This window comes from Silurus aristotelis, assembly GCF_946808225.1.
Source record: "Silurus aristotelis genome assembly, chromosome: 17".
NCBI lineage: Eukaryota > Metazoa > Chordata > Actinopteri > Siluriformes > Siluridae > Silurus > Silurus aristotelis.
In genome coordinates, this window is record NC_139590.1 from 13021937 (window position 1) to 13038278 (window position 16342).

Below are 16342 nucleotides of genomic sequence, written 5' to 3' on the forward strand. Positions count from 1 at the left end.
TGTTCTGCCGTAAAAACATCTCGCTAATCGAAATTGCATAACTGCACGAGACTTTAAGCTACAATCAGAGAATCCAAATAATTGCACAAAAAACATGTGCAGTTTTACAAATAAAAAATATTTGCCATCACAATATTTGTGATATTCCATAAGCATGGATTGAATGAAGCAGTGATTTACTAGGTTTCAGGAATGTTGTTTTATTAAAGCATATCAAAAAACTTTCATTATAGCTTCATTTAAAGGTTGTGATCTCAAGGGGAGGGGAAATCTCAATTTTATGCCTGAAGTCAGTGGCTGGGAAAGTTCAAGGGTCAAACCCATGAGCAGGTGTGTATGTTTGTACTTGTGTGAGAGTGAGAGCAAGAGACAGAGAAAGTAATATACTTGCTTCTTGTACTCCTGCCCATTCGTTTTATGAAGCATTTGCCTTTTAATAAATTACTGGAATGGATGAAATCCCAAAGATCCAGTGAAGTCATGAAAATAACTGAGCTTTCTCAGGCCACCAGGCTACGTCTCTATTCTTACCACTCTCTCCTGTTGTTCTATTCATTATTAGGCCCTGTGGAGCCAGTAGGAACCTTTCACAGTCCAGCTCAACTCAGTGAAACATGTCATTCTGCTTTGGCCTGAGGGCGAGCAGTACTTTGTAGCGGCTGTTGAAAAATCAATTAGAGGGTTTGTTGCGCCAAAATCAGCGTCGTTGAAAGCTATGATTAATGTTGAAGCCTAGCAGGTATTGTGAATTTTGGGCTAGCTGTATTATTTTTAGGTTATAAATCCTTCATAAAATGTACCATTCAGTAGCCCATTGTACCTCATTTCACCTATCACTTTCTCATTTTTTATTTTTTTCCCTTCTCTGTTCTGTAGCTTGTCACTGTAACCTACACGCACGCCGCTGTCGGTTCAACATGGAGCTCTATAAGCTGTCAGGACGCAGGAGCGGAGGAGTTTGCCTCAACTGCCGACACAACACTGCCGGTCGCCACTGTCACTACTGCAAAGAAGGCTACTACAGAGACATGACCAAGCCCATCTCACACCGCCGCGCCTGCAAAGGTATGTAAAGAGGTTTTTTTTATGTGCCAAACAATTAACAGATTGAAGGAACATTCTTTTAAACTCAACGTGGAAATTTATCATTTTTAACATACGAAGGCAAAAACACACTGCGTTCTCAGATAAAGTATTGAGAGCACTTGCCAAATGAGTTGGAAATATGGATACCAAATAGGAACAAAACCAGCCATGCAGTACGCAGGGAGGGATGGTGGGAGGGGGTATTCTAAAGCAGGAGTTCACAAAGCATGCATCTGTCACCAATATGACACAATCATTGTGCATCAAGAGAGTTGATTTTTCACCATGTTTTGCTTTTTTATCTATCCCATATGCCTACAATTAGACTGTGTCTTATTCTGCATATTACAGAACTAAACCGTATGTTAGAAAAAGCACTGGCAGCTCTGTTTGGTGGTGTACTAATTTGACATGCTGTTTGGAATGGCATATGCGGTTTGAGACGTAGTCTCTCAATGCAACGAGTGATATCATCTTGTGGTTGGGGAATTGGTAATTGGTAGAATTTACACCAGTATAAAAGCTAGTTCGTGCTCTGTGTGTGTGTGTGTGTGTGTGTGTGTGTGTGTGTGTGTGTGTGTGTGTGTGTGTGTGTGTGTGTGTGTGTGTGTGTAAGAGAGAGAGAGAGAGAGAGAGAGAGAGGGAGAAAGAGAGAGAGAGAGAATGGCACAATGCCTTGACTAGCCATTGCAATGCCCAGTAGTGAATACCAGGACAACAAGACACCAGACAGACAAAAATGGCCTGTCCAGACCAAAAACTATGCACCTGGCAACCCATAATCTAGATACTAAAAGAGTTTAGCTCGCTTTAGATCGACATTAATACAATACAAAGTCTGAATTTCACAGACAGGAATATCAACATATCTTTCAGATGTGTTGGTAAATTTGAAGAGATTCATTTTAGATTGTACACTGATTACTCGTAGCATTGAACTCAAATCCAACTCCAAATCCAATTCTCAGAATCAAATTTCACTGAAGGTTGTGATAATTCAAAAAAAAATGCAGATGGAACAGTAATACATTCAAAAACCATTACAACCATTTCAGTGGTTCACTCAAACCTCAGCAGATTTTCAGACATTTGAGTTATAAAGTATACAAGTGTAAATGCAGCCATGGTTGATATGTGACTGCTGTAGATGTCATCTTTGGGGTAATTAATAAAAAGAACATTTAGTTTTTTGGTGTGACTAAAACAACTAAAAATGTGCTATGTGCTGCTTATGGTATTACACACACTACATCAGTCCGATTTCACTTGGCTTAACTGGAAACATGTTTAACTACAAGTAAAGATGCATGTGGTTAAAATCTGATCAAGACTCAATCCAGATGACAACCAGGAGTCAAAATGTCTGGGTTCATGTGAAAAACTGTACAGAAGACAGCGGTTATGATAAACTGTTATGCAACATGAGACAAAACTACATATGTAAAAAATAAACCACAGTAATTGTGTCAATATCCAGTGTTAGATGTTAATATATAACAATCTTCTAGCAGGATGTGTGTTGTTTGTTAGCTAGACCAACAATAGTCTAATAATATTTTTGGCGGAAATGTAATTAATTATAAAAAAAAAGCATACCATCCCTGAGTTTTCCTATACAGGAAAGTGTTCAGGACAAAAGAGTGTCAGAAAAAGGATTGAAAGTCCTGTACCAAATAATTTCAGTACGGAAATGTGTATTATTGCACATTTAATCAATATATTACACCTCATATAAAATATATATTAGGGCTGTCAATCAAATTTATTTTAATCATGGTTAATCGCAACTAATTTGCACATTTGTATCTGTTCTAAATGTACCTTAAATTAATACTTTTAAAGTTTTTAATACTCTAATCAACATGTGCATCAACAAATTTGGATGCTTTATGCATATGTATGTTAATATAAGAGAAATCAGACTCAACATAGCGCATGAAGACAAAATATTCTTTCACATTTTTTAAAAGTAATTGTGGTGTTTTAAATTACATAAATCATCGGGACACCAAACAGAACTTTTGCGATGTTTCCAAACGAACGGTTTTAATTGCCGGATGTGTGCATCATGGCGGTTTTCAGTGTTTAATTTTAAACTTGCCGCATCAGTAAAACAAATGTTTAGGGATTCAAAATTATTTATTTGCTAGAGATTAGAATTTTTTTCTATATATTATATATATATATATATATATATATATATATATATATATATATATATATATATATATATATATATATATATATATATATATATACAGTGAGGAAAATAAGTATTTGAACACCCTGCTATTTAGCAAGTTCTTCCACTTAGAAATCATGGAGGGGTCTGAAATTGTCATCGTAGGTGCATGTCCACTGTGAGAGACATAATCAAAAAAATAAAATCCAGAAATCACAATGTATGATTTTTTTAACTATTTATTTGTATGATACAGCTGCAAATAAGTATTTGAACACCTGAGAAAGTCAATGTTAATATTTTGTACAGTAGCCTTTGTTTGTAATTACAGAGGTCAAATGTTTTCTGTAGATTTTCACCAGGTTTGCACACACTGCAGGAGGGATTTCGGCCCACTCCTCCACACAGATCTTCTCTAGATCAGTCAGGTTTCTGGCCTGTCGCTGAAAAACACGGAGTTTGAGCTCCCTCCAAAGATTCTCTATTGGGTTTAGGTCTGGAGACTGACTAGGCCACGCCAGAACCTTGATATGCTTCTTACAGAGCCACTCCTTGGTTATCCTGGCTTTGTGCTTCGGGTCATTGTCATGTTGGAAGACCCAGCCTCGACCCATCTTCAATGCTCTAACTGAGGGAAGGAGGTTGTTCCCCAAAATCTCGCAATACATGGCCCCGGTCATCCTCTCCTTAATACAGTGCAGTCGCCCTGTCCCATGTGCAAAAAAACACCCCCAAAGCATGATGCTACCACCCCCATGCTTCACAGTAGGGATGGTGTTCTTGGGATGGTACTCATCATTCTTCTTCCTCCAAACACGTTTAGTGGAATTATGACCCAAAAGTTCCATTTTGGTCTCATCTGACCACATGACTTTCTCCCATGACTCCTCTGGATCATCCAAATGGTCATTGGCAAACTTAAGACGTGCCTGGACATGTGCTGGTTTAAGCAGGGGAACCTTCCGTGCCATGCATGATTTCAAACCATGACGTCTTAGTGTATTACCAACAGTAACCTTGGAAACGGTGGTCCCAGCTCTTTTCAGGTCATTGACCAGCTCCTCCCGTGTAGTTCTGGGCTGATTTCTCACCTTCCTTAGGATCATTGAGACCCCACGAGTTGAGATCTTGCATGGAGCCCCAGCCTGAGGGAGATTGACAGTCATGTTTAGCTTCTTCCATTTTCTAATGATTGCTCCAACAGTGGACCTTTTTTCACCAAGCTGCTTGGCAATTTCCCCGTAGCCCTTTCCAGCCTTGTGGAGGTGTACAATTTTTGTCTCTAGTGTCTTTGGACAGCTCTTTGGTCTTGGCCATGTTAGTAGTTGGATTCTTACTGATTGTATAGGGTGGACAGGTGTCTTTATGCAGCTAACGACCTCAAACAGGTGCATCTAATTTGGGATAATAAATGTAGTGGAGGTGGACATTTTAAAGGCAGACTAACAGGTCTTTGAGGGTCAGAATTCTAGCTGATAGACAGGTGTTCAAATACTTATTTGCAGCTGTATCATACAAATAAATAGTTTAAAAATCATATATTGTGATTTCTGGATTTTTTTTTTAGATTATGTCTCTCACAGTGGACATGCACCTACGATGACAATTTCAGACCCCTCCATGATTTCTAAGTGGGAGAACTTGCAAAATAGCAGGGTGTTCAAATACTTATTTTCCTCACTGTATATATATATATATATATATATATATATGTTTTTATATCTGAGAAAAGAAAGGACGTCATGAATAAATGCGTGTTGCGTTGAAGGTTTTAATTTCTCATCTTTTTTATTTATTTATCCAAATTTTAAATTAAGATGGTCCAACAAAAATGTTTGCTGCATTAATTGCGTTTTAATAAACTGTGCCGTTAAAATTAACTTGCGTTAACACATAATTATTGCATTTATTTTGACAGTCCTAATATATATATATATATATATATATATATATATATATATACCATATGGAATGACTTTTGTGAAATCTTGTTTCAGAGACTGAAATGCAGCTAAACTATTGCATGGCCACCTGCACCGTTCCACTTAATCTCATAGTTAACCGAGTATCAGATAACAGAAAGTACAACAAATCAAAGCATGGTGTGAAATTGTAATTATGTGTAGCCTATGCACTTCCTGTTCATGCAGCACCTGCACATGGATATACATATGCACCACACACACACACCTTAAATATTAGCTTTTTTTTTCTTTTGCTAGAATTTATTCTTTTTCAAGCCCTTTATGCTGTTCAAGGTAATAGAGGAGCCTGCAAAACTGAATGTGTTTGATAGGATGCAAGTTCATCTCAGGGCATGCACACACACATTTGCATATATTCATGCAATACTGAGCAGCTAATCAACCTCTCAGCACATTTTTTACATAGAGGAGTATGCCAGAAAACCCAGAGGAAGCCACCCTAAGCCTTAGTTTACAGAACCCTTTAAAGTGCACTTATGCACAGTTTGACAAATGTAAAAAAAAAAAAATCCATCATTAGAACAGAGTAAGGTTGTAATAGTCATAGCTCAAGCAAGTAGGTCCTCTGTTATTTTACTGGATCGTATTCATTTAACTTGGAAAAGGATAAAGTGCATAAACCGCATGTGAGCACAATGTGACGTGTGTAGAGCAGGAAAAAGGAGAAGGACTGCATTAAATTCTGAACAAAATAAGATGTTAACACCAGCTCCTAAACAAAATGTTCATTCCTTCTGTAAAAGTAAAATTGACTAAAGCTTGTGTGAAAATGGAACATATATAATAAATATTTATATATAGTTTTATTTGTCTAACCTTTGTAGTGAATTGATTATAAGGTTTATGCAGAATAAGAAATCTTTAATCTCATAGAAAGCTGCATCTGATTGAAAGGATGCCAACTTGAAATGAAAAAGGACAATGTAAACTGGCAAAACTTTCAAGCAAGAGATCTTGTCAAACTTATTTACCATTCGCCCACTGGAGCCGTCACATATTTTATAGTAAGTGCAGCTGCTGAAGAGTTTGTGAACAAACCGCAGTGTGGTTTTTATCCACCGCCATGTTTGCATTCCATTTGGCCCTGAGCTGGATTCCACATTTTCGGTCCTACTGTGCCATTCTGCCTGCTATCTAGTTAACCCTCACCACACATACACCAAGGGCAGAACCCACTTCACGTTGGCTAATGGGCCTTGGGTTGTCTGAAGCATCGAAAAAACTTCAATGTAACCGACATTAACAGTTGCTTACGCAATCACTAGGGTGGCTTAATATGCTGTGGTTGTTCAATCCCAGACCCATGGTTTAATTGACGGCTGATTCGACCCCATGCTTTACTGTCATCACTTTATATTCTCAACGGAGGAATGCCGCTGATTTATAAGGAGGTTCCAAAGGGTTTTCAGCAGCGTTGAGTCACTCCTGCCAGCTCAAACATTTACACAGTCTATATTTGGGATGCTCAGAGGGCAGAAGGGAAGGGATATGGCTATGCTAGGTACAGTTTTTTTTGCCGCTCTTAATGAGATTAACATGTAGGCACCATAAAGCAGCAGCTGTTAATAGGAGGGCTGACAGCTTCCAGTCCCTCACTCTCATTTGTTTAGTCGTGGACCAAGGGGACCGAAAGGTAAACAGCCTGATTGCCCTTCTTTCCTCCGGTGACAAACTCTGCACTTGTGACGTCGGTATTTATTGTTCGAGTCAGCCAACCATCTCGACTTGCTTGTTTTGGATGGGGAATGGGTCATCATGCCAGAGGCACTCGGGAGAAAATCGGGAATGCGTTCCCGCAAACGTGGCGTATGCGGCTGTTCGCAAAAGACCGAGCAGGGAATACGGTCCAGAACCAAATCCCCCTCCAGCAGCAGTGTGGAATGCATCATGCTTTATTTCCCTGAGCAGCGACTTCATCTCTCATCAAGAGCACTGTAAACAGCATGTCACTTTCCACATCTAGACCCTTTTGTTCTAATTTCCGCCTCTCTCTATTTTTTTGCTCTTACCCTTTTACCTTACCTATGTCACAACTTGTCAACTTCTTCTTTTTTGTTTAACGTTCTGAAATTTTTGATCACACTTCACTACCTAGCCAACAGCTCCTTACACCCCACTTTCAGCCTTCATTAGCACTTCTGCTATGGACTGTGGTCTGAAGTGCTTTGTGGTGGGCTGTGTGGGGGTATAAGTGCTTTAATGTAAGTGTAGGTAGGCTCGCTGGTGGGTGGCTCAGACACACAAATCCAGCTATGACTAATATGAAGTGTCCGTGTCAAGTGCACATTGAAATTCCGAACACTTTGGCTCAAAGTTTCACCTTAACACTGATACTCTGAAGTGTACTTAAAATCACATGTTATTACTTTGTGGATTCATCTGACAAAGGAAAAAAAAAACATTTGTGACCATTGTCAAAATTTGTTAGACTTTAATTTAGAAAAAAAGACAGCAAAAAATCTGAAATCCGAGTTGGTTTTTACAAAATGCCTGCTTCTTTATTGAAAAAAAGACATTTTAAAATAGACCAGCCACTGGTGTGGTTTAAGTTGTGTTTCCATCCCATTGTTTCTTATCCCATTTAATTTGTAATTGTCCTATATTACTTAACTTAGGTTCTGCTTCTACTCAGACAGGATTTTCACGTCAGAGTAAGTCTGAGAAACATAATTTATGTTCATGCTGGAAAGGGCAACAGTGGGAAAAAAACAATGCCTATTTCATGAAGTCATAGTTGTACAGTAACAGACTGGGTTTAATTTAGCATGGAAAGTGTGATTTAGTGCAACCATGCACAGAGATAAAAAAAAAAAAAAAAAGTGTCATTGTAATGTTTAACAAACACTTCTCTCAGACTCCTCACTGTATCCAAACAGTGTCAAAATAGTGTCTTGTTTAAATCCATGAATGATGTCTGATCTTAACGGATGCCTCCCAGTCCTCACTAATTGCTTGACAGATTTCCTGAGACTGGCTCGCCTCAAGCTGTTTTCAAATTACTTCTCGGTTATATAAAAACCTACCGGCCTGATGAAGAGATCTGGGCCAGGACTTCAAACATGCAACTTTATGGTAAACGTTTGGCAGCACGAACACGCAACGAATTTCTCACTTTTAACGTCCGATCCTCCTAACTAACAGCTTAAGCAGAGCGGCTTTGAAGTGAACTGCACCGCCCCATTAATGGTGAATGTAATTCAGGCTTTATTTGCAGCGGCTGTGCCTGCCAAGAGCCTTTACGTTGGAAACTCAATCGAAGAGGGATGTGAGTGGTCTACATGAAGGATCACAAACCTACAGTGAAGCACAAAGGATTTTAAACACTCACTCACGCTCACATACACACACATGCACATATGCAAAAACCAGCCGCAGTGACAATGTGCAACCCACACATAGACTGGCATGCAGCATGTAGGCCCACACACACACTCTCTCTCACACACACACACACACACACACACACACACACACACACACACACACACACACACACACACACACACACACACACACACACACACACACACAGCTAATTAATGTGTAGACCAACAAAATTGTCCCCACAAGATCATAGCTGTCAAATATTACCATTATGTGGATATTTGGTCCATACCCCCATCACACACACACACACACACACACACACACACACACACACACACACACACTCACACACACACACACACACACACACACACACACACACACACACACACACACACACACACACACACACACACACACACACACACATGCCATAAGTTTGACAGACTATTACCAGATGAATTTGCCTACACTCAAATGTTCACAGGTGCAGGCTATAACTGCTCACACAGCTCCGTTGAAACACAGCTTTTTGTTTAGTGGGTTCTCCAAAAGAGGTTCAAGACTGTATATCAGTTCAGAGGGCATTTTGCTTTGTGAGGTTACACAGCCCTAAGCCTGTTTCAGTGTGTGCACTCATAAGGAGCAGTGCAGGTTCCACTGCAGGTCATCTGGGTAACAGTTTGTACTCTACTTTTACTATAACGAATACATCATTAATAAATATTTTCCACATAAACCAAGACTTATTTCACAAAATGTGTTTTTTTTTATAAAGTGAGAAAGAAAGGTACAGAGAGGATGAGAGAGAAAGAGAAGGAAAGACAAACAGAAGACAGAGAGACAAAAGATACCAAGGAAAGAAATACTCTTTACTAAAGCATTTTATTTAGTAATTTTAGTAATTTAGCATTACTAAAATGTACCTAAAAACATAAAGCAACTTTTCTCATGGATGTTTCACAACATCAAGTCTAAAAAAACATTCAAATGTGCTGTGTGATTGTAAAATTGTAACTGATGGCAAATTAGGTTGGTGTATGAACAATAACACACTCCAGACTGTTGCGTCTTGTTCAGTGTTTAGTCTGAATACTTGATTCTGATTGGCTAGAAGCTGTGCTTGCAAACCATCAAACGCACAAGTAGTTCTGGTCAGTTTAATCATTGTTCTAAATTAAGTGCTGCCCTATAAACAACTGTAAACCTAATAACAGACTCAGTTTTATACAGAGTGCATATACTTCATCCCCCACAGTCCTGATTTATAGTATTATTAGTAATAATACTATTAAATAAAACGCTCATTCATTATGCAGATATTATAGTGTTGACAGATGTTCATGTATCAGAATTAAGTTTACATTCAAGTTTAGTGTGTGAAATGTAAAATCATATATATATATATATATATATATATATATATATATATATATATATATATATATATATATATATATATATATATATATATATATTATTTTATTTTATTTTTTTCAAAGGTATCTTTGCTTTCCAACATTTCTTTAAATATGCAGAACTATATCCTGTTTGGGTTATACACTTCTCAGTTACACTCCAGACCAGGCATTTCATCAGTCTAACAAAAAAAAAAAGCAACTACAGAGAGCTCCATTAGACTCTGTTATGGATGTCTTGGCTAAATAATTGATTTAGTGCAGAGTGTTTGGGCTTTAATTGGTTCTTTAGTACCGTCCAGGTTGCCATAGTGACCACGATTATAGCTTGTACATTATAAAATGTGTAAGCCATTGTAAAAAACATGTTTTAATTGTGATAAATGATGTAACTCTCTTTTAAAGCACTTGAGGTAATTCTTATTGAGCAAATTTTGCTTGCAACATTTTTATAATAAAAAACCTCTTGATTCAGGTTGCTCTTGTGCTAGTCTAGGTTCAATTGTGGAATATGGACTGGCCTGTTTATACAACGAGGAGTAATATGGCCAAAATACAGGACCATAATGTGATTTTTAATATCTACCATCATATATAGGTTTGCTCACAAACTGACAGCAAAACAGTAGTGTTGCATTAAAAAAAGAACTCTGTATAATCTGTAAATGAATCAAATATTATTTAGTGTTATAGAGTGTTGTGTTTAAAATGACACATAACAAAAAAATGTAAGAAATCAAATTAGCTGCTTTCAATTAGTTTGTAATACTTTCATCTTGTATTTAATATATAATAATAATAATAATAATAATAATAATAATAATAATAATAATAATAATAATAATAATGATAATGATATTTTAATATTAACAGACCTTTTGGTTTCATCCCTATAGTCATAGATAATAAACGGCTGTTTAATATTACAAACACTATGCTTAGCCAGTGAATATATGTTGTGTAATCATACACACACACACATTGAATAAATCAGAAACATTATGATTTTAAAATACAGTTATATATTTTTTTATGTTTCTTTGCAGTTGAATTGTTTTCATATCTGCTGTTTTTCTCAAAGATATTGTTTTGTTGCTCATAAAGTGAAGTGAATTGAAGAACTAAATAGTACTGTAATATAGTAGAGGTACAGAAAAACATGTAATCTTAAGTACACACATTTTTTTTTACACGTTTTATAAATGCACGGTTTTCAAATTGGGATCTATGCATTGTGAAGATCCCACTCTGAATTAATACAGTTATCATAGATATAATTTCCTTATAGTACAGTTGACAGACACATGCATTTTATTTTAGAATTGGAACATAAATATTAGATTTAAAAAGGGTGTCTTTGAACAAGTTGTTATAGTTACTTTAATGTTAGTTAGAAAAAAATATTCATTCTTTAACACAATGTAACTGGTTTCGGTTCAGTAAATGGAAGAAAAAAAAGAATGTAAATAAATTGAAAAGTACTTGCTTGCAGAGTGAAAGTAATTTTGTAAATGTTTATACAAATAAAATTAATGTGCTGTGAAAAGAGACTGGGGAAAAAAAATCCACTAAAATGGGTGCAAACTGTTGAAGCAGTGTAAAGGAAAATTTTTTATATTTCATTATTGGCCAGACAGAATTAAAGTGTTCTACTTCAGTTTCTTTTCCTTCATTAAATCTTTTTTTTCTCTTCTTTCAGCATGTGACTGTCACCCAGTCGGTGCTGCAGGTAAGACCTGTAACCAGACCACAGGCCAGTGTCCATGCAAGGACGGAGTGACTGGTATTACCTGCAATCGCTGTGCTAAAGGCTACCAGCAAAGTCGCTCACCCATCGCCCCCTGCATCAGTAAGCGAACTATTTACTTTCTCTCTCGATCTTGCTCGCTCTCTCTTGTACTTCTGGCAATCACCCAAAAACATACTGGCATTAAGAGGAATAATAAATCATTGTGCTGATTTGTAAGGTTATAATGCCTGATATTAATAACAGATAAATTCAACATATTAGAAAGCTTCTCAGGAGTGGCATTACATTTTAGCAACTTACAAACTGACAAAAAGGTTTCATATTAAAAAATAAATACTGCACCTAATTACAAATAAATATTAAATGACAGCCAGTAACTGTATCTCTTTCCAGTTTTGCACAGATGTCTTAAAAATGTGATCACTGCAGTAAAAATGTTAAGTAAACGTATTTGTGGCATGTTTCACTCTGTTTACCAAGTCTGAATACATCTCAGTACTATTTGTACATTTGTTGGGCATCTATTTGTGCAACAACCTGGAAGTCAGCACTCCCATGGGAATTCAGGGGGATGACACGTTAAAGAAAGTTTACCTAAACACTTACTATTCATGAATTCATGGCCTTTTCATTTCCGGGGTTTCGTCACCCCATTCCAATTCCTTGGAGAGACTTTCTGCTGTTTGACCTGCGCTAAAGCAAACAGTCCATACAGGACTAGCTGACAGGACTGGGTCTGGTTGTGCGCACAGTGATGGCTCGTCAAAGCCATGAATCTAATGGTCCGTTCTACAGCCGTGATTGGTGATATGTTTATTGGCAGTATCAACAAGGCTGCAGATTCCGTCGCCGTGGTGATAAACAGCGGGACCACACAACAGACAGCAGCAGGGTGGGAATATAGAGGGGTGACTGGCACTCATTCTTCCCTAGCTGGCATTGTCCGATAATATAATAGCGCGAACAATACAATGCACGGCTATTAACATTAATTTCTACTCCTTTTTCATTTCCTAATGCACGTTATTGTTGATATGGGTTTACATTCTTTACACAAAGCTGTCTGGAGTATGCAGCTGTTCTGATATGTTTGGCAACATTTTTCAGCAAAGCTAAATTTGTAGACCCTGTGGAATGAGCTTTTCCTTTATTTTACTGAGAGAGTAACAAATCTACTGTAAAACCTCAGAAGCAAGCCCTAACACTAGCTCTGGAAAGATTTGGTTTCTTATATATTTTGTGCGATAATGTGTTTCACTTTTAATAGGTTGATAAAAAAAAATGAACTGATATCAAACATTTTGCCAGCTGTAGTTTTTACTGTGGTTGGAGTCCCTGGTGGTGTATATCTTACAAATGCGAACAATGTAGAATGTAAAGTGTGTGCCTTGAGAAGCAAAACCTCCAAATTTAAGCGCACGCTTTTTCATCAGCATTCAATAACACGGTTATTTAAAAGGGCCTTGAGACTCCCTGAGCCTTAATAAATCATTACACGATTTATTCAATTCGTGAAGAGGTTCGATTGAGCAATTCTTCTTCTATTCACTTAAAACATTTTAAAACTAAAACTAAAAAAAGAATAAAAATATGGCATTGAGCAAACCTTTTTTATTGGTTAATTCACTTGTTTTGTTTGCCGATTACAGAGATTCCGGTTGCATCCCCCACTGCAACGTACACCAGTTCGGAGGAACCATCAGGTAAGTAAAAAAAATTTTTTTTTAATATATATATTATATAAGTCTCTACAGTTGAAGAAAAACCCGAATGCTTCATCCAAAATAGTAACAGGCTTAATATTGGCGCACAACCAAGTGGAACAATGTTGCACAATCTCATTTGCAATTATTTAACCAGCGTGTTGTTCATTGTTCTGACTTTTCCTCATTTTCCACCTTTTCATCTTGTTCTTTCATCTTCATTCTGACTTAAACTTAACCATAGCAGGACGTATAAAGCATTGCCAAAAAGTGATTCTCCGGATTTTTTCCCTTCTTTTACAAAGCTTTGCAGCGGCAGCTGTAAATGGTTTCCATTCCAATTAGATTTTTTTCCACAACGGAAAAGGCAACCTGCATGGCGAACAAGGGACTAAAGCACATTCCACACTCATGGACTCTTCTTAACAAGCCGTTCCCATTTGTCTACATTACACTGACATTTATCAAATTATTACTTGCAGGCCTTTCTGACGTGATATTCGCTCGTCACTCGAGCTGCTGTTGGCCAAAGGCAGACTGATTCTTAATCTGATTACATGCTTCTTTTGAATGGGTTTGTTTCTCCGTCGCACTTTCTCCAGGACACAGCGCTCTCATGCTCCTTTTCACACTTTATTATCTCATCAGGCTGGTCACTGTCAGATCCACAGGAGCCTAGTAACGGTCATTATGTCAACCAAATCAAGTATAGATAGTACAATCGGCTCGAATTTTCACGGAAATTACAGATTGACACCGAGTTGTGTAGTATATAGTAGGCTGAGACATTAATGGATGAGCGGATATGGAGAAAAGTGGATTTGCAGTGCATGAGGGAGACTAAGAACATGCAGTCGTTATAGCAGCAGGAACATGTAGTGAATCAACCTCTGGTGTGGTCTGCTAGTGGAGCAGCAGACTGTAACATGGTCTCTGTCGAGAGCTTCCACAAAGCGGGCATTTGTCTCGCAGCAGGGGCTGGGTGTTAATGAGGCCTGTGGGTGTGATGGGCAGCGCTGGGCTTTGTGTTGCCCCCCTAATGGCAGCCTGGGTGTATCAAAGAGAGGTAGGACTGGGGGCGGAAGGGGCTCATGGGCTCACAAAGCTATCCCATTCCTTCGCACTACATTTACATGAAAATGAGGCGTGGTCGATGTGGTTTCGTTAAATTTATTTACTTTTCGGATCTCCTTCCCGTGTCCCTGTTTACTCCTTTTTTTCCCCCTCAATGATTTCCTACCAAACATTTTTTCTACCATCCTTAACTGTCTTAGAAGTCATTTGCTGAGCCAACTCACTATACCATGCTCACTATTTCACAGTATTTCTTCTGAGTCTGTCCATGCTTCTTATTCACTATTTCTTACTCTCCCAACCCCCTTGTCCTCCCCCCTTTAAACTTCTTTTTGGTGTGGCGTTTTTTTCCCGCCCCACCATTGCCCAGGCAACCTCATTCACATGGAATAGAAAGGGCCATGAAAAGGGAGGGCTAAACGGAGGCCTGGAGAAAATAATGAAGTTTGTCCATATTCAAGAGAAAGCTGAAAGGTCCCCTTTCTCCCATTTCCCACTTTCCTTCTCCTCCTCCTCCACCTTCTTCTCTTCTACCTCCACTCTTCACTGCACCCCCACCACCTTCATTCCCCTCAGAAAACAAGAAACCTCCGGGTTATTACCGCTATGTGAGGTAGCCACACCGGGAGACTTTCTGGTTCCAATTTGTGTCAGTCTGTAGAGAGATGTCAGAGAGGCCATTTTCTTGCTCAGTCTGGCTTCAATGGTGCTCGGCATCTGTCCAAAAGGTGCCTTGCTTTGCCTCAACAAGGCAGCGGTCATCACTTAGTCCTTGTGTTATGTTCCAGAGCACAGGACACTTTCAATAAAGAAATGCTAACTTCAGATGGTATCAATCATAGAGCCTGGAGTCTGATTAATTCAGCCTGAGATTCACTCTGCCATGTCATATCTAGACTAGGTTCTACAACTGAAAAGAGTGTAGACTAATTTAATTCTGCTGATTTGAATTAAATTATGGGCCTTGGAGGGGAAGACCTCTTTCAGCAGTACTTCCCAATCCTCTCAATGGCCTTCTATTGAGTTTAAATGACCTCTTTTACCTCCAGCACTGACATCGTTAATATTGAGCCTGAGACAGAATTGGGGGGTGGGGGGGGGGGTGGAGAAGCTGCTCTCAATAATAACAGTGAGAAAAAGAACTGAATTAGTTGAATTTAAGCCTCAGGCTGATCTAATGTGGCACTCATTGGGGTATGGAATGCATGGATTGCACAATACTGGACATCGTCTGAGCATGGAATAACAGTATTTTACAGCTGTGATAAAAGAAAAAGCAAGAAACAGAGTTTAAAGCAATATTAAATAAAAAATAAGTAAAACTAACTAAAATCCAGCCATCTGAACTGAACTTAATGGTGGAATATTGGAAAGCTCATGTCAGATGCGTTGAGGAACCAAATTCAATGCTGGTACTGTACTTGTGTTTACAACAGTGATCTTGTGCAACCCAGGGTTTATACCCCTACTGACCAGTATTCTGAATCCACCACCGCTTACCAGAAAAAAAGCAATTACTAAAGATGGACCGAATGATGTTCTATAATCTGAACCTCATACCACTGATACAGTGTTGCCCACCTTTCATAAATCACTAGCTGATTTGTTTTCTTTATACCTTTTCCTTCCACAGATTGTGAAGCCCACTGCAAGGCCTCCAAAGGCAAAATGAAGGTCACCATGAAGAAGTATTGCAAGAAGGACTTTGGTAAGTGACTGAAACTCTCCTTCTCAGTGATGGACTTTGTGATGTAGGGGCCGAGTTTGCCGCGTTTTTCGGCATGAGCATAGTAATATTTACATTACAGGTTGCTTAT

The 16342-nt window shown here is 38.3% G+C and overlaps 1 protein-coding gene across 1 annotated transcript in view; it reads left to right on the forward strand.

Annotated features, from left to right (window-relative positions):
- Positions 1-16342, forward strand: part of ntn1b (netrin 1b) — a 45632-nt gene that overhangs the window by 21067 nt on the left and 8223 nt on the right. The window contains exons 2-5 of the mRNA XM_083567123.1: positions 877-1065; positions 11698-11847; positions 13398-13451; positions 16159-16233. Of these exons, the coding sequence (XP_083423249.1) occupies positions 877-1065; positions 11698-11847; positions 13398-13451; positions 16159-16233 (468 nt within the window). The remainder of the gene's footprint in view (positions 1-876; positions 1066-11697; positions 11848-13397; positions 13452-16158; positions 16234-16342) is intronic.